At 31.5% G+C, this 18,926-nt stretch overlaps 3 protein-coding genes across 10 annotated transcripts in view; 1 reads left to right on the top strand and 2 right to left on the bottom strand.

Annotated features, from left to right (window-relative positions):
- The window catches only part of Cbp53E (Calbindin 53E), a 404,419-nt gene that overhangs the window by 308,127 nt on the left and 77,366 nt on the right, over positions 1 to 18,926 (bottom strand). The window lies entirely within an intron of this gene.
- LOC143200563 (uncharacterized) lies at positions 2,708 to 5,425 on the top strand. The gene is made up of 2 exons (XM_076411023.1): positions 2,708 to 2,866; positions 5,002 to 5,425. Exons 1-2 carry the CDS (start codon positions 2,819 to 2,821, stop codon positions 5,359 to 5,361), a joined length of 408 nt encoding a protein of 135 aa, XP_076267138.1. The 5' UTR covers positions 2,708 to 2,818; the 3' UTR covers positions 5,362 to 5,425.
- LOC143200557 (B1 protein) lies at positions 10,139 to 18,755 on the bottom strand. The gene is made up of 2 exons (XM_076411018.1): positions 18,597 to 18,755; positions 10,139 to 10,616 (listed from the first exon to the last, which is right to left on the bottom strand). The coding sequence occupies exons 1-2, from the start codon at positions 18,642 to 18,644 to the stop codon at positions 10,224 to 10,226; spliced, it is 441 nt and encodes a 146-aa protein (XP_076267133.1). The 5' UTR covers positions 18,645 to 18,755; the 3' UTR covers positions 10,139 to 10,223.

The following is an 18,926-nucleotide window of genomic DNA, read 5'->3' on the forward strand; positions in this document are numbered from 1 at the left end:
TCATATAATGGACTGCATTTAAGTTTCACTAGAAACTTGTTGCTCAAACATGTCTTTGACAGAACCAACAAAAATCATCTGCGGAGGGAATCATTTAAAAATTTTGAGCAAATGTGGTTAGATGGTAAATGGTTTATATAACAACTTGGGTTAAAAAGCTGCTATACAATAAAATACTGGTGTTCAATAACTATGACTCTATACGAAAAATAAATAGGATGAATGGAATTTAGATATAGATTAGATTTACAGGCAAAACTCTTTATTTCTCAACATACTTGTAATGTCCTTCAAATCTAACACACCGTGCAACATTACTGCAGAATTCTAACACAATATATCAGCTATTACCTTACGAAAAAAGAAAAAGAAAAAAAGCTTAAAGAATTTGTCAAATAAACAAGTACTACGGTTAGGACATGAATGTTACCAAGCTCTAAAGTCTGAAAAGTTCTCTGCCTGTGGAAACCATAAGCGCTAAGAAACCGCAATGTCGACGTCTAAAAATATATCTAGTTACCAAAAAATCTAGCGAGAAACAAACCGAAGAAATTAAAAAGACAGAAAACTGTAACTAACAAGCCAATTATTGTTGTTGTGATGAACATGGTAAAAAATTCCAAACTGAAAGACTACACAATTTCAGTGAGTTAGCAAGTAAATAAATGAACTTCGGGTATAATTTTAAAAATAAATATATGTCATTATTATATTTGTCATATTTTATCTTGGTAGACAATATACGACGCTAATATTTACCGCTATTATTTTCTCATTCGAGAAACTACTAAAACATAATACGTTTGGGTTACCACTAATAAATATACCGGATTTTCGGTTTGAATTTCGAAATCACTACTCGGCTATCGATAAGCTACATAGACTAATAACGATTATTGAATAGTCTTTTGAAGAAAAAAATACTGATCTGCAATATTACTGGACATCTTCCGAGACGACTTAATAATTTACTATTTTAACTGGTTGGAGTAGCATCTTAAAATATTTAAAGTTTCGCATGAAGGAGCTTTCTCAACAGGTAATTTTTTTAGAGGCATTCCTATATCTGTACTAATCTGCTGGTTTTCTTTCAATAAAAAAAAACAGCAACAAGACCAACAATTTGTCCTTTGCGTCTCAAAATAGGCCTCAGTTTCGGCGACCGCTTCTTCATTCGACGAAAATTTTTTCCCAGGGAGCGTTATTTTGAGATCTGAGAACAGGCGGTAGTCGCTGGGGGCCAGATCAGGCGAATACGGTGGATGAGGAAGCAATTCGAAGCCCAATTCATGGATTTTTGCCGTCGTTTTCACTGACTTGTGACACGGCGTATTGTCTTTGTGAAGCAGCACTTTCTTTTTCTTCAAATGCGGTCGTTTTTCGGCGATTTCGTCCTTCAAACGGTCCAATAACACTATGTAATAGTCGCTGTTGATGGTCCTTCCTTTTTCAAGGTAGTCAATGAAAATTATTCCAGGCGCATCCCAAAATACAGAGGCTATAAACTTGTCAGCGGATTATTGCGTTTCCCCACGCTTTGGAGCGGGTTCATCGTGTGTAGTCTACTCGGATGACTGTCGATTGGACTTTGGAGTGAAATGATGGAGCCATGTTCCATCCATTGTCACTTATCGACATTGAATTTTCCTTTGAAGAAAAGGAATACTGCTCTGCAATATTACTGGATATCTCACGGGACGTCTCATTTAAAGTTTCGCATCAAGAGGCTTTCTCAACTGATAATTTTTTGGTAGCATTCTTATATCTGCACTACTCTGCTGGTTATCTTACAATAAAAAAAATAGCACTTTGAAAATTTGCATATATATCTCTACCTAAATTTATAAAAAAACAAATAGTAGTCAACAAGACCAACAAATTCATTAAAAACTGAATAATACAGCTTAATAGGTCAAAATCTGGCCATATCAGTGAAGATACATAAATCTACCCTTCGCCACTTGAGCGTTGTCCAATTCCTTAAGCAGAATCAAAGAAATACCTCAGCATCCGTCTCGACGATAGATTAAATTAGAAACATATTAGACAAAATTATCAGCAGTGAAGTATCTGCTTAATCGCATTGTACCTCCAAGTTGACCTAAGATCATAGAAATTCAGTTATTAGGCGATAGGAGCGAATTTGGAGTTGCTGTTGTTGTTGGAGAGTCATAAAACCAACTATGCCTCTATGAGTCTTTATTAAGTCTTATCGCTAGGTAACCAACGATGAACTAAATCACACTAACATGGAAACAATACAACTACTGGAACCGTTAGAAGATCGAAACAAACCAAACCACATCAATTTGTATGAAGTGTATAAGTGCCATTAAGTTTAGCTTAAGTTAATCTAATTGAATTTTAATTTGGGAAATACATATATTTATCCCACACACCAATGAAAGTAGTAATAAATCAAACTATAATAAGGCTTGTCTAGGCTCACCATATACAATACAAGAAGTTATATTCATTATTTTGAATATATCTATATCTCCTTCTTATCTTATCTTAAGATTTTATCAATAGTATTCATAAGAAAATCTATCATAATCGGTTTATGCTATAACTAATTTACATACCTTTGTCGCAACCTTCGGGAACACCTATTTAAATAACAAATTATATTTTCTGCAAACCAATTAACATAAACCGAACACCGGTAGATTTTCATTGCTTTTTAATGCGTACAATTACGGGGATTTCTTGTTGTTATAACATCTCTATATAAGGCTGTTTCTAAAGATATATTACCATAAACTTGAACAGGTTTGTTGAGTATCATACCTAAAGCAGATCAATACAAGAACTAACGATGAAGGTACTTTGTTTGGCCATCTTTGTGTTCGCCACTGTTGTTATGGTAAGTTCCGCTAACATAATTGGTTAATTTAACTATTATTATTATTTTTCCTTCTATAATCTCGGGTTCAATAAATTTGATGGACTATACTTTTTTTACACAACTATAATGAATTAAATTGTGATTAAGTTACTGTATGAGTTCAGTTTCTTTAATTGATGTCGGTAGATATAGTACACTACACCTTGTAATAAACTGCAATACTTTATGCCCATAGTATACTAGTATATAATAGTATACTGCTGTGTCGATATGGATGAATTCTGGTTTTAGATAGATTAACTTTTTATCGAAAAAATCAGAATAGGCCACAGAAAACTCTTCTATTTTGACAGGCAAGCGATGAAGTCACGATGTCGAAACAGTTCGAAATGACATTTTGAAGTCGTTGTGTGGTAGCCATTTGGCTCATTTTGGATTTTACCGATCATATGTAACCGTGTGGCAACAATTACTGCTAAGCGGTCTCAAAGATCTCTGAATCTTTAAGCTGGGTTTTCATATAATAAGTGTTGCAATACATTGTCAACTAGGCCAAGCTTTGTCATTAACATGAGAATCGCCAAACACAAACTGATAAATGGGATCAGACGGATAAGCATGAAAGGTTTCTCAAAGCATTTGATTGGCTTCACCAGAAAATTCCAAAACAACAAATATTCATAATTGGCGTCTTTATACTCAATAATAATCAATAATGCCGAATAAAATGTTGTTACTTGATGTAAAGAAATATGAAACAAATCGAATTTAACGGTTAGGTTTGGTTGTTTAACAGATGTATATTGATGCTTCTCGTTTTCACCAATAGATATCGCTACTCAATTATACTTACAAGCACCTATCACTTCATATTTAAAATAGCTATTAATATTGATTCGATAACTTCTTTTCAAATTATAATGAGACCCATTTTTTTATTAAGAGTCACAATTCGATGTAAAAATAAGTTATTTAATATCTGCAAGAAAACTATTCAAAGTGCAAGAGGCTATCCACAATATATATGTTTTAAAACATATTTTAAACCTCTCGGAAACTATGATTACCAAGCAGGGCATTTATAAGTTTAAGCTATCAATACTATATATAAGAAACGTCTACTGAATTTTTTAAAGATCTTTTAATAGAATTTTTGGGGTAAAATTATGAAGACGTTTTTGAAGGTCATTTTTTATGACTGACGTTTGAGATACTCAGTAGATCATTTTTTCGTTATTAAATAATATCTCACTAGCATTACTAAAATTACAATGTGTACAGTTATTTGCTCAATGAGTAATATTGTTTATATAGCAATACTTGATTATATGTCAATAGAGTAGATATTCTTCCAAATAGTTTTTTTTCTCTTATAAATCTCTTTCTCTATCCTAAATATTTCATCACTTATTATGTCAGTAATGTAATGATTTCCCTTATAGGCAAAATTGACGTGGGATGATCTGGTTTCATTCGAAATAATTCTCAATTGCTTGGTCCAATTGCTAATTATATTTGCTAACGTTTGAAACTTTTATTGTTGTTTCCTCGTGGTTTTTTGCCTTGGGCTATTGCATGGAACTACAGTAAGCAAAGTTAGCTACTATACAATGTTTAAATTCAGGTTGTAGCGACCTTGAGGCATGTCGAATTTTACATCGTGGAATAACGGTCTATAAAATATCCAGAAATCAAATCCCAGATGTTGAACACGGGCGGGGTGTCAGCATCGCCAACTAGAACCCGATTACTAATAGCTGGCAACCCCGAGACGTTTATCTGGGATGTTATTGAAGGGTATTTCGATTCATTCAGTACTCGAACATCGTTTGGTTTAGACGTGCCACCATCGACTGTCCAAGCCTCGTCTCCAGGTAACACCGCTGCCATCCGTTTTATCTAATAGTATTTTTCACATTTCTTATATGTTCAGTAAATAACGGTCACATAATGTAAACACCACTGTTTCATTTCGTTTTACCTCCATTCACCGAGCCACATCATTTACCCTAAAAGGTCACCAGTTAATATTGCTTTCTTTCTTTCTATTAGAGATTATTGAGCCACAGGTTACTAAATTAGGAAGTTTTATTTATTTTTAATACTATAAGTACATTATGATGCTCTATATATGTATATAAATGTATTTGTAGGCTGATGATGTACAAGTCAGATACGACAATGTCCATAAAAACTGTCAAAAAGATCCTGCTCTGTACGTCGATGATGCCATCTTTGCAAAACTGAAGAAAGGCGAGAAAGTTGACAACCTTCCAGCGAATTTCGGCGCTCATGCGTTCTGCATGCTGAAGAATCTAGACTTGCAGGATGGTCAGGGAAAAATCCAAGGAGCAGGCGTCCAAAAGGCCGTGGAGAAATCCATTACCGATCAGGCCAAAGCGAAACAGGTTACCGCAGAATGTTCAGGAGTGAATAAGGGCACTAAAGAGGATACCGCTTTGGCTTTGTTCGATTGTTTCGGCAAGCACAAAGTTAACATCGGCCAGTTGTAAATTTAACGTTTTCTGTTGTAGTAATTTTGTAGTATCAGTGTTTCAATAAAATATTTTAAAAATATGTTGACTCTATATTGTCGATCCTTATGTCTTCCAGAATGCCCCAAATTTTCATCCTTAAACCATTAATTACAACGAATCCATGATTTTGAAACAAAATCAGAAATTAAAGTATCTCTTAGGCAATTCCATTCTATTTTTCGAAAATATCGATATATCGATTTCCATATTTTAAAAAAATTATCGATATTTTTTGCAACGACTAGAGAAAATATCGATATTTATATCGGGCCAAAAAAATATCAGTATTTTTTAAACATTTTAAGAAGTAGCGATTGCGTAGATAACGATTGATAAGAAATCAAACCATTAAAATTAACTAATTATTTTAAAGGTTAATTATACTGTTTTTTTATAATGTTTAAGAAACAGATTCAATTTTTTTAAATAATATCGAAAATATTGTTATATCGGGTAAAAAAATGTAACCCAAAAATATCGATATTTTTGAAAAGAATATCAATATATCCATATCGATATTTTTTGGGCATCCTTAAGCCGAGGTCAAACCTAAATGCGATTATGTGGGTAAGATTTTTGAAGTCCGTCACTTTATGGAGGAACATATTAGATGTGGTGAAAATTCGATTGTCGTTCTTATTGATTTTCGCTCTGCCTTCGATTGTATACGCTGGCCTACACTTTGGGTATTTTTGGAAGCTGAACAAGTTCCCCCAAAAGTTGTTGAACTTCTTCGCAAGCATCTTACGATGGTTCGATTAGCTGTGTGTGAGGAGGAAATTAATTGTCATATTTGAGATCGGTAAAAAGTGTTCACCAAGGAAGAATTGTCTCTCGATTGCTTTTCAACACAGTAGTGGCGATTGGAACTTCAAAACTTAGGGATCTGCACTTTGAGGGATATAAGTCATCACATCAAGCAATGTTAGGAAACAATAAACAAACATGAGGATTTAAATAGTATAAAGATAACCCACAGAGAGGTCCGATGCAACTTCCAGACATTGGTATTAAAAGAGTACAAGTGTTTAAAGTATATAATAAAATTGACGGGGACTTGTTATTTCAATTTCTATAGAGACGTAGGTATTTCAAAATGTAACATAACTTCCTTGGTCTTATTTTAAAATAAAAATAAACATAATAAAATGCTTTAATGCAATAGTTTTAAGCGGTTTTAACTCTTACTTATAAATTGCTGCGTCTGTATAATTAACAGTAATTGTTCCATATATACTATAATGTTAAAATAAATTATATTTCATAAAATATTTGTTCAATTATTTTATTTAGATTGGAATTTTCTTGTATGTCAAAACCAAACTGAACTAAATCTCACAGTTGATGCGGCAACATTGCAATGTTTCGACGTCCTAATTATCCAAGACGCATTAGTAAGGAAACTTTGAATAGACTATACGCCTTCACGAATGTATTAAATCGGGTAAATAAGCTGGATATTAAAATAATTAATCATCGAATCATTATGATATAATTGTACTTTTCCTAAGTTTCATCTGTTACTACCCGTGTAAATTTTTTTGGTAGAGCTAGGTTTAATAAAGAGTGAGTATTCATTCTTTCATCCTACATTTTAGCCAAATGCTCATATATATTCTGAACAATTACACACATATTTGTACACATAAATACTTCAAACTCTGCAATTCGATTTTCTACAGTTATTCTGTATAAATTATATACTTACATTTAGTTGTTTCCACTCTCATCATCCTATCTTAGTACACTTATTAGTCAGCACTGAATCATAATTCGACATCCAGAAAGTTTCATTTACCCTCTGTCACTTTCTAAGGCACTATTCTGGTCAATAACTAAGCCATTAATTTCCAATCCAACACTAGTTCACAATTTCACCATTTGATAAAGTTCAACCAAATCGAGGGTGTTATTGTAGAAACACGCCTCTACGAAAAAAAATTCGTTCTTTGTCCTAAAGTTTATTTTATGATTTTCCACTTAGTTATGAACAAAAATGAAAATAAAATACTTTTTTTTGGTATAAAGTTTACCTTTGTAATATTTATAGTTATAATACGCATATTAGAATTTTTTTATAAATTTTAATTATTTTTAACACATTTAAAAATACCGCGCGATCAGAGTGGATTTAAAACGTTCACATAGCCCTGGTAGATGGCACTGGAGTGATAAACAGCGATCAGGTGTTTTGTACAAATCTAGAAAACCTATAATACAATAAATATAATAGACATATTCAATTTTATTTCTATATTTTAGGTTGGTATCGAGGTGAGAAAAAGTCAATGAAATTTGCAACACCAAGAATCTGGCGAGAATCAACAGATCACGTTAACGACTGCTTCTTTTGCATTGTGAATTCGAGTAAAAGATCTAGAGGTGAAAATACAAAACTTATCGAATATCCTGATTTGGAATCCTCTTCTGCTCCAATCGCACATGATCTGACAGGACCAGTACCTGAGCCACCGAAAAAATTATCACGGAAAATTAGCTCATCTCTTAGTTCTCATAAAAGTAATTCCGATAAGGAGTTTTTACCTACACCAGAATAACCAAAACACCATCTTATTACTACAGAAGATTTTAATGATTTAGTTCGTGTGGAAGTTCGTGTTAAAACAGTGGAATTTACTTGTTGTTATACATATATACAATAAAATGTATACAATGAAAACCTGATGGGACACTATATTTGGGGTATATTAAGGGATAGTACCTAAGAACATAAAAGAAAAAGTAAAAGCGTGCACTTTTAAATTATTTTCTACTATTTTGTAAGTTATTTTGATAAAAAAACTTAAAAGACGAATTAAAATTTTCATTTAAGAGGTTTCATTTTCAATTAAAAATTAACACCACAGATTTTGTAAAATATCGTTCAAGCGGTTTCCTAAATAAAAAAGCAAACTTTTTCATGACATATATTTCTTTTTCCTCTAATTATAGCCTAAAGAGTCAAAGTCAAATTTTGTGTTAACCCGTGGAACATTTCTTGCCTACATTTTTTTCTCGAGCTGCATATCTACTGTAGTAGTTCTTTGTCATATCCCATAGAAATTCGATTTAATTTAATATGCAGAGATAGGGAGGAAGCGACTCTATGGCCATATTATTCAGCCATCTGAGCTACTGTGTATCATTTTCCGTGCCTATTTCAAAAGCACTAAATTTATATATAGCGCAATTAAATATTTTGTTCATATTTAAAGTTGAAAAGTAGAATTTTAATCAACATATTTACATTTAGATCGTACACTCGCTTATTTACAATATTTGTTTATATATGACAGGTTATCCAAGAATGTTATATTAGTTTGCTTTGGACAACAACAAACAAAAGTTAGCCTTCCAAGTTACTTCGATAAATATATTTGTGCCAAAAAGGTCAACCTTTGGTATGTGAAGTTAAATATTTAACAATATTTTATTTAAGTAACAAATTCCACTACCTAAATGGAATAGCAAATTAAATAAGTCCAGTGAAAAAAGGTTGCCTTTATTTTTCTTTAGGATAGTTTTTGTGTTGCTTCCACTTTTCGTTTGTAGATAGCTTTCCATTTATTCCTTAAATCTCAGGCTTCATTCTTCAATACTAACTAGAGAAAAGAAAAAATAAAAACTACTAAAAAACTAGAAAAACTAACAATTTTCATTGACTACCTTGAAAAAGGAAAGACCATCAATAGCTACTAATACATAATACATAGCGTTATTGGACCGTGTGAAGGACGAAATAGCCGAAAAACAGTTGCATTTGAAGAAAAAGAAAGCGCTGTTTCTTCAAGACAATGCACCGTATGACAAGTCAGTGAAAACTATGGCAAAAATCCATAAATTGATCTTCGAATTGCTTCCTCATCCTCCGTAGTCTCCAGATCTGGCCCCCAGCAACTATTTCCTCTTCTCAGATATCAAAAGAATGCTCGCTGGGAAGAAATTTTCGTCGAATAAAGAGGTGATAGCCGAAACTGAGGCCTATTTTAAGACGCAAAGGACAAATCGTACTACAAAAATGGTATCGAAAAGTCGGAGGGTCGCTATAACCAATGTATCACCCTTGAAGAGAATTATGTTGAATAAAAATAACTAATTTTGCCAAAAAAATGTGTTTTACTATGGTAGGGCGGGGACTTTTCAATTAAACTGTTTTAAGAATATTCTTAACTTTAGCTTAAGTAGTTTAGTTAAATAATGATAATAAATACAATAAATACATGATAAATGTATTAATTCCGTACTAACCTTGCTTGTCTATTATTGTAAATGCAACAGAACAGTGGTAATACATAGATAATTAAAAAATATTCATTAAATAGTTATAGCTTTCTAATTTTTGAAACATAAATCTTAATCAATCTCCTGATTGATCTTGATAATTGATTGATCTTACTTAATAAATAAATTAGTAGATATCGGGTACTGCAAATAAAGACTCCAAATTTAAAGTGTTCAAATATACATTTTTAAGAATATTTCAACATTAAATTATTATTTATTATGCTCGATTTATGATGATATTGTTGATTGTCATATGATGTGTATGATTTGATCTATATACTTAGAGATTGTTATGCTTGGAGGAAAAGTAAATCATGATAGAAATTGGTCGTAGGTCAGACAACTAATTTACTTAGCTATAAATATAGTTTAAAAAATATTCAATACCGCATACTGTCTTCATAAATCCCTTAATATTAATTTACAATGCACTTTAAGTTTAAAATGTCTTTTAAAATAAAACACTCTATTATTTACTTTACATTTTTATATAGTTTATTACATTTATTATGATATTAATATAGATGAATGGCGTGTATGTTATATAAACGAAATTAGTGATGATGATGCCCACCATGACCACCGAAAACTTTGTGTTTCCTCAAACAAGCATCTAAATCGATCGATGTCTGTTCGGGTGTATCTTTGGCAACGGCGCAGTCCTTCAAAATATGCGACACTTTTGATTCGTCACTCACGACATGACGGATGTGTGTCTTGACTCCGTCCTGGCTGATATGACCGTCAGACGTTACTGCTCCGATGCCCTGCATCATACAAAGCATATGCTTCCCAAAATTGGGTGGAAGATCAACCGGTTCATTTTGATCAAGTTTCTGGAAGACTTCTTCATCGATTTTGCTATCGCCAATGCCCTGACAACCTATGTGGACCGGTCCTAGGCCGTGCAGGTCTACATGATGACCATGGTGTGCGTGTTCCTGGGCCTTGAATAAAATTAAAATTAAACATATATAGTCAATTCAAAACAGTAGTAACTCGTGTGTCACATGAGTCTGTCTAAAGTTAAAAATTCGTTTTTCAGTCTGACAATATTGTCCTTCTCATTTTATACTATTTAAAAAGAAATAGAATGCTGTTGGAGCAGTTTGATCATGTAACCGAAAGAGCCTGCAAAAGTTGTCCGTTTGTCAAACGTCTGCAAAACTCTTGAATCGCGCGTATCTTAGCGCGTTACAGCTGTATTGAATATTTGTACGGGCACGGTCACTAAAATATCTCAAACAATAAATAAACAATATAAATTTAAATTCACCAAAAAGAAATCATGTTTACAAATGTACGAAATGCAAAAGACAGTAAGTAATTCTTTCAATCGAAACATAATTTAATACAATTATTTCAGAGAAAATTGTTAGTCTGCAAAGTATCTATAAATAGCCAAAACATATACAGCTATTTGAGGGATGTAGAACTTCCTTTCATACACTGTTGGGTAATATATGATTTAAGTGGTGTAAAGATAACGCACGAAGGGGTCTAATGGAACATCCAGAGATTGCTTCTAAAAAAATACAATTTTTGAAAACATATAATAAAATCAAGGAAGAATTATTATATGCAATTATATATTTAAATGAGACATAAATATTTCAGAATGGTTCATTGGGTCGATCATGGGGAGATGATAATAAATATACTGTAAAGACAACAAAAGTTGATGGAAAAATGTAAACATTCGAACAATTGTCTATTAAATATTGTTAGTCATAACATTTTTTAATAATGCATTACCTACATGTAGCTCTACATGCTGGAAAGTGGAATTCCTTTATACCTGGTGCAGTATTAATGTTTTCCTCTAAGCTTAAGGTTGACTACCATGGAGAAATGAGCCATAACTTATTTTTGCAGTAGTTTGAAAATCAGCTTTTAAAGAACTTGGAGGCACCATCACTTATTGTTATGTACAATGCACCATATCTAACACATATATAGTACACTGGTGGGGAAAATCTCAACAAGTGCATCAACAAAGGCTGCAATTGAGAAATGGCTTAAAGTACATAAAATATGTTTCGAGGAAATCATCGGGAAACATATATGAAATATTTAATTGCATTTTATGTAATTTACTTTTTTAGAAATAAGTCTGAGAAAAGATACATGGTAGATCAAATTACTGAACGTTATGGCCACAGAGTATTATGTCTTTCTCCCTATCACTGCATATTTAATCCAATTGTGTTGATATGGGGTATTGCATAGATATTCAAGTCGAGAAGTATAATCAAACCAGAACTGTCTGGGTTTATGGAAAGAGGCATTGTCGAAAATAACGCCTTCGAGTGTGTAAGTTCGATCAGCTATATTAAAGAAGAAATTCATAAGGGGTAAAATCTTGAGCAAGTTCTTTACTGATTGCAAATAAACAGCTTAGTTATTAATTTGATTAGTGTTTCTGAAAGTAACAGTGATTGAATAGAACTTAATAAATGTTGGTTTATGATCAATGCTGACAGTTACCAACACAGGGTGATGAAAAAGGAAACAACTAAAGGTCAGTATACAATTAATATACTTTAATTGTAGGAAATTGTATTATAGAGTATGAAAGCTTTATGAGCATGTGTGTTATTGTTCAGAATATACATGAACATTTGGTTAACATGTATGAGGAGAGAAATGATAACAACTGTTTTGCAAATATGGCAAATGAACTTAGCGGAAGGTTTTTAATAAATGTAGTTTTATCAAGAAATATGTATATAGGTAGTAACAGGACAAACTAAAGAGAAATTGCTTTGAATAGACTATTAGTTTGGAAGAAGTCAGACACAATATTATGAGAATTGTTCAATAAGTTCTTTTGAAATATATAGTCTCTTTAAATTATTTAAATAGGAATGTGGACCGAATTCAGTATACATCAAAATAATTCGGAAAATGTACTCGTACCCTACTCGTAATTGATATAAAAGTTGTTTCTGATGTTTTCCCTTTGAATTTTGAAAGATTTTTTAAATTTCCTCGCTCAATAATAGTAATAATATACACTTCCAATTTACTGTCTTTGTTGTTTCTCTTAATCAATATACAAGTTATAGACAGCATAACATGAGCACCATACAATATATATCCAATAAAATATACCAATATACGTCATGAAAATTTATTATATCAACATGTTACAATATTGCTACATTAAATTATTATATTCATTTAAAGCGTTTATCGATTTGTAACCTCTAATTCTTATTACTAATGTTTTGAAGAATTTTGGAGACATTTGAGAGCGGGGTCGACCAACAGCAGCAAAAGTTATAGAGCGACGTGTAAATATTGTTTAGTGTACATGTCAATTCTTGTATAATCTATTCAAAATAACAGTGAATTCACGTTATCGAGATGTTTAATGTACTGCCTGTTGCAATTTATAAATTCGTTTTAGAACCAGACTATATTTTCCTTCTCATTTTATTCTACTTAAAAAGGGAGAAAATGTTGTCTGATATGCTCGAACATATAACCAAATGAGCCTGCAATATTGTTTTAACGCTTTGCTTGTTTTGACAACTTTCAAATCTCTGTTTATTATTACACTGATTGAAAATGCTGAAGCCAGACAGAATAGGTTGCGTCTCCGATTGTCTAAGCCCTTTTACTGTTAAATACTGTTTGGCATATTGCAGCTGCACTGAGTCATGTCTCAAAAATGAAAAATATTATTTGGGATTGACCGAAACCGGTGACGAATCAAGATCAGCTTGATTGAGATGATTAGCTCTATCAGAGATCAAATATATGAAATACATAAAAATATTGAGTAGTTTTTTCAACATAAATATAATTTATTACAATTATTTCAGAGGAAATTGTTAGTTTGAAAAGTATCCGTAGAAAACTTAAGCATATGCAGCTCTTTGAGGGATGTAGAACATACCCTCATTCACTGTTGGGGAATATGCGATTTTAATAGTGTAAAAATAAATCACGAAGAGGTCTAATAGAACTTTCAGACATCTAATGGGACTTTAATTCATTGTAGATATACTGTTCTTCATGCTGAAACAGGAATGGTTAATATGACCTTCGGTTTGGATTAACTCGATCAGCCACATTGAAGAAGAAATTTATTAGTGATGGAATCGTGAATAAATGTTAGATAGATTGAAAATTAAGAGCTTTGTTATTCACTTGAATAAAACTTTCTACAAATGGGAGTGTGATTCAATATTGACAATTTCCTAGACAGAATGATGAGTGTGGAAATAACTAAAGGTGAGTATATAATTAATACAGATATTTGTATAATTCTTCCGAATATACATGAGCATTTGCTTAAAAGATGTAAGGAAAGAAGGAATATTAACTGTTTTGCAGATAGAGCAAATTCATTGCGGAGAATGCAGTGATTAAATCTAGTTTTATCAATAAAAATGTATTACAGGCAGTAACAGAACAAATCAAGGATAAGGAAACTCTGTACCGATGGGAACAAGAACTAATCGCAAAACGTTAATATGCTCTCTAAGAAAAGTTGAATATATTACTTGGATATACAATTGTTAATTAGGTGGATTAGACCTCCAGGGGACAATACTACAAAAAATATTCGTCTCAAACTTTAACTCATAAGAGGTGTGTAAAGTAATTCAATGTAGATATAATAAAATACAACCCTAACCGATAAACAATTATAAGTGTATCATTAATTATAGATTTACGTCCTTCGATAATATATGCCTTAGATGGACTATAATGTTAAAATGAATTGTATTCGATAACAGTATGCTTATTTCATTTTAACGGACTATAGGTTATATTTCAGCGTATTATAAGGTTTGTTTTGTGACGGTTAACACAAGCCATTGGTGAATACTTCGAAACAGGACAAATCGTCGGTGCTCGGTTAGCGTAAGTGTTTGTGACGAAAGCTGCCGACCTATTTAACATTTCACGACCAACAATATCCATAGTGATGGCAGCATACATTATCTGAGCAACGGCTGGGTTTATGTATGTAAAACCCCAAAGAAAACCTATTGTATTACAAGGGAGGTTCTGTTATGTTTTCAGTGACGACATCGTGATATTCAACTGTTCCTCTCATTCACATCAGTGGCCGGAATTATGAAGTTCGCCATGACTAGCATATTGCCATATTATAAGATATACTGTTCCTATACATACAGCTTTAAAGTTCACTGTTGGTTTGAAAAGTATTAGAATATCATCAAACATTTTATATGGATGTTGAAGATGGAGTATACTTCCATCTTCAACATCATTGAAGCAATTGGCGGATGTCTTCGTACAAAAATGGGGCAACATTCCATTGTAAACTATTCACGTATTACGAATTTATTCTGCAATGTCAGGTCTTGTCCATCATCTGTAGATGATTCTGCATGAACCTCAAAGAACACAAGCACGTCTGTCGTGTCTGAATCCATCTCGGACTCTGAAAGACAGAACTTGAACTGCCAAAAGATTAGAAAAGTCAACCAGTGATAAAATTTCAGGTGTCGTATATTATCAGTGCATACTTGTGGAAAGTGTTACCCTGAAGGTAGTGATCAACAGCTGTTTTCAAGTTGATCAATTTTATGATAAATTCATTGGTTTTTATGTTTCTTTTTGGCTGCTCATAATATTGTTAAGGATAGGTTAAGTGAACGTTTCTAGCCAGTAAAAGGAGAACTATCTTTTTTCTCCGAGTATTTGTATACAATTGAAGAGCATTCTAATTATGTAATGCACTCAACAAAGAGTTATCAGGAAATGAAAGATTAGTACACGATTTAATAATTTCTTAAGGGCTTTTCAGGTGTCTATTTGGTTTTAGCAAACAAACTTACTGCAAGATTCAAAGACATTGCGAAGATGGGGGAACTACATGAATTCATTATATGACCTTTCGCTGAACTCGATGAACACTACAGCAAAAGAATATACTGCAATGGTTGCAGATTTGTTTGGTAGTTCAAAGCCGTCATACCAAATATATTTCCTTGCGTATGTTCTCTAATCTGTGTTCACTGAATAATTTTGGGGTACAGATATTTCAACATATTATAAAAATTATCTGTTAATCTGACTACCATGTTTCACTAGGTATATATATGGAAAAACTTTCTCCTAAAACTTTTTTTTGAAGAACGATCTTGGAATAGAATTTTTATATTAATTTTTCCTATTAAACTTTCATTCAAAACATTCGGAATTTACTATAAACTATTTGCCTGCTCTTAATCTCCTGCTCTAGATTAAACGGTGTATCCGTGTTCTATCGTTGAACGTAATAATATACAACATACTTAGTAGGACTTTCATGAAAATATGCTAAAATTGTCACAAAGTCGATCATGAAAATGTGGTTAATTTTTTCATATGTGCTGAATAACTGAAAATTATTATTTTGATCACATTTAACTATTGTATATATGTTGAAAATAATTGCAAGACTATAGGTACTACTGAATATCTGGAAAAGAGTTAGCTGTTTTAATATCCATCCATTTTTTTTCGTTTTCCTAAATAAAAAAAACCTTTCATCAAACGATACCACAAACCATTTTCTATATGACGAATATCATCCTGTATTGCACACGTATCAGTGACATGTATATATTTAGGTATGTTTTCCTTATTCTAGAGCATATTTTGGATGCAGACCTTGAAGCGTACTGTCGTAGCATATCGCCGATGTAATTTTTCTTAACCAAAATTAAATAAGATAAGAGAGAACAAACAACTGAAACACTTCACGGCTAAAAAAACATCCTTTTATTCCGAACACGTTTGGTTTAAATGACACTAACAAGAACAAAGCAAGAATAAATGGGTCTTTTCAATATTGCTACCCTTTTCGATGAATATAACATTACGAAGGGTATATAGTTATGAAGTAAGGCTATAGCGAATATGATCGGTCTAAAAATGACTGTAAGTTGTGATTAATCGCATTTTCGCTCAGTGAAGTTATATAAAGAAATAGAAAAGAAAATTTTAGTTTTTTCTTGTGCCAAACGCAATTTGTGCATGAAATATTTCTTAACTTTCAAAACATCTAACTTAAATTATTATTTTTAGTGCTTGAACTAATTGAAACATTTTAAAATAAATTAACTCAGTTTACGAAAGAACAATCTATAAAGTAACACACTTGCACAAATATCTCAAAAAATTATCACTAAGTCAGCCTATATCAATAGGATTAAGCTCGCTTTTATTTCGGAAACTTTTCACAACCTAAAAATGTTTTTCTTACAACAAAAAAGCTACAAATGGATTAAATATATTAAAGTTAAAAAATATATGCGAAAAATTTATTTATTTAATTTTTTGTTTGTCCAATAATCCAGTTATGTATAACATATATCAAAATATTAGTATCAGAGAACGTATGCTAAGTGTTGAATTTAAATTATATATATATATATATATATATATATATATATATATATATATATATATATATATGCTAATTAGTGCGAAATCAATATATACCAAACATTGCTCTTTGATCTGTAGGCAGAAGACATTTTCATTATTGTGAGAAGAAAATAAAGGGAGTTGAAAATTAAGGAATACTTAAAATTTCAAAAGTATATTTTAAGGAGGAATGTAAAAAGAATCGTTTGTTTATTAGGAATGTAATATTTTCGTTGAAACATTCGCTATTTTCAATAATAAATATTTTGAATGATATACCACAGAAAATATTTCAATAATGATGCTAATGTATAGGTCAAAATCAGGCTAATGTTTTATTTTAACAGAACTGGGTAATTAAAGTGAAAAAAAATTAATGTAATTGCCAAGAAAAAAAAATGCCGTAAAACAGCGCTAAAAAACTGGCCTAATATTAAAATAGAATTATAGAATGACATAACTGTTAAAATTAACATTTTAACATATAATGAAAGTGATAATGATTAGTTCTTTGTAGTCTGACTAAAAATAAAACCTAATATTTGTCTATTTGACAAAAGTAGATTTAAAAATTCACTTGTTTCCTTATATTTAACTTATTTTATTTAATTTTCAAATTGTGTGAGCATTGGCGAAATCTCAGTATTTTCAAAATAAAATATCAAAATTTACAATTACAGTCCATTACATAATTAATATTTTAACTTATATAGAAAATTATGATGATTAGCTCTTTGTAATCTTACAACACAATTTCTAATTAATTTAAATAAACTTTCAGGATATTTAATTGGAATTTTAAAAGGTACAACAAGCTACGTGATTGACATCGTATTAGTTAATAATGGAATAAACATAAAAATACATTTGAATGCAACTGTGAATGGGTTTTTTTTTATTTGTCTTGTTTTTTCTGATGAATGAGGCTTAAGTCTACATTAATTCTGAATCAGAAATGATACTAAGAAAATATGCAATCAAGTGAACTCACTGGGAGAGATTCCAAAAAAGAAACAATGTTTGATGCAAAATATCCGCTCATTCCCCAGATTTAGCTCACTCTGAATCTTGTTTACCGTACACTTCTTTCATGGGACACTATTTTCATCAAACCAAAGGGTAATATCTGCCTTAAAGCGTCCGAATTCACAATAATAATGAATATGGTTATTTCTACAACTACTATATTCATTTAATTGAACTTATTGAACAATCTAGTATCGCAGTTTAACGTAATTAAAAGGAAGAAAATTTTTTAAAATTGTACATGTTTGCTATTAACAGTCTATAATGATAACATATTTGTTGAGGTTTTTGAGATTTCATCCATATAAACAATATATATTTGATAGCAGAAATCAGTTTTAATTAATAGTCTTAAAATTAAATTCAATATTGTTAGCATGTCATTAACCTATGCAGCTATCAATTAGTTGTTGATAACTGAACAAACAAGAAACAACAACAAAACCATTGTTAATATTTATGCAGTTTGAACCTATAACAAAACATCATCTCTCTCGACTTACCAGCACGACCAAAAGGATTGCACTAAAAGCAACGAGGATCTTCATCATTCGAATAACAATGGTACCGTTAGAGACTATGAAGGTCCAAAAACTAATAAATATTGTTATTCTCAGGTCTTTATTTATAGAATCGACAGATAACCGATGGGCTATATCTAATTAGGGTTCAGAGGCTATCGAAACGTTATCGCGTTGAATTCGATTATTTTAAATAAACAACAAAAGTGCATTGAAAAATCTATTTGCCCCATTGAATGGTAAATGTTTACAGGGTTATACTAATCTACTTTTGGAATTTGCTATGTCATTCTTTTATAAAATTAGTGCGAA

This window comes from Rhynchophorus ferrugineus, unplaced genomic scaffold (genome assembly GCF_030347505.1).
Source record: "Rhynchophorus ferrugineus isolate W39M unplaced genomic scaffold, kcgeb_rfMv2 rfM8, whole genome shotgun sequence".
NCBI classification, from domain to species: domain Eukaryota; kingdom Metazoa; phylum Arthropoda; class Insecta; order Coleoptera; family Curculionidae; genus Rhynchophorus; species Rhynchophorus ferrugineus.